Source organism: Mastomys coucha, unplaced genomic scaffold, assembly GCF_008632895.1.
Source record: "Mastomys coucha isolate ucsf_1 unplaced genomic scaffold, UCSF_Mcou_1 pScaffold7, whole genome shotgun sequence".
Classification (NCBI taxonomy): domain Eukaryota; kingdom Metazoa; phylum Chordata; class Mammalia; order Rodentia; family Muridae; genus Mastomys; species Mastomys coucha.
In genome coordinates, this window is record NW_022196913.1 from 60,271,769 (window position 1) to 60,272,583 (window position 815).

An 815-nucleotide genomic window follows, 5' to 3' on the forward strand; every position below is an offset into this window, starting at 1 on the left:
TGGTTAGGCTTGCTCTCAGTCCATGCAAACTCACTGTATGTAAATACCATGTTTGAGACTTTTATCAGGGACAAGCAGCAAATCTCAGGTGCCTCATGATAGCTGACACAGCCGCTGGACACCTGCTTCTACAGGAAGCGCTGTTACATTGCTTGTGGGGACAGTAACCTCAGCAGTAGAGCTTCCCACAACCCATGGGGGACAGTGAGCAGTGCTGGTGACCATTTAACCAGCTATAATGCTCAGACAGCTTATAGAGTTACTTCTTGCAGAAGCCTAAAATATAAAACTTAATAATTTACTTAGAACAGTGTAACTCCTGACACATGCAAATGCTTGGGTCTTCATTGATGTGTTCATCTGGTCACAAGTATCTGTCACTTACCTGTTTCTCAAGTTGTTCAGCAGCTGGCTGTTTAGAAATCCTTGCACGGCTAGTTCCTGAAGACAGTTGAAGTAGCCTAGTGTAGAATAATCTCACCACCAAATGTTAAGGACTTGAGTGCATGCTGTGTTTTATAGTGAGTCCACATGGCATCCTTCGAGTTTGATTTCATTCCTGGTTTTGTACCTTATCATTTCTTTTGCCCTTTCCCACACCCCTCCCCTCCCTCAGCTCTCTAGCACATCTGCTCAGTGGTGCTGTGCTGTGTGTCGGAGGATAGAGTGGGCTAGTGAATACATGGGACATTGGTGTAAGGCGATACGTTGATAACAGTGTTTATATCAGGAACTCTATCCCAGGAAGGGGGGATGGATGAATGGATGGCTACAGTTGTGAATGGATAACGTCACTTAGGAACCTGAATTCACTG

General features: G+C 45.0%; 1 protein-coding gene across 1 annotated transcript in view; it reads left to right on the forward strand.

Annotated features, from left to right (window-relative positions):
• CUNH5orf24 (chromosome unknown C5orf24 homolog) overlaps positions 1–624 on the forward strand; it is a 12,843-nt gene extending 12,219 nt beyond the window's left edge. Inside the window, exon 4 of the mRNA XM_031358099.1 lies at positions 617–624. Coding sequence (XP_031213959.1) covers positions 617–624 — 8 coding nt within the window. The remainder of the gene's footprint in view (positions 1–616) is intronic.
• The last annotated feature ends 191 nt before the right edge of the window (positions 625–815 follow it).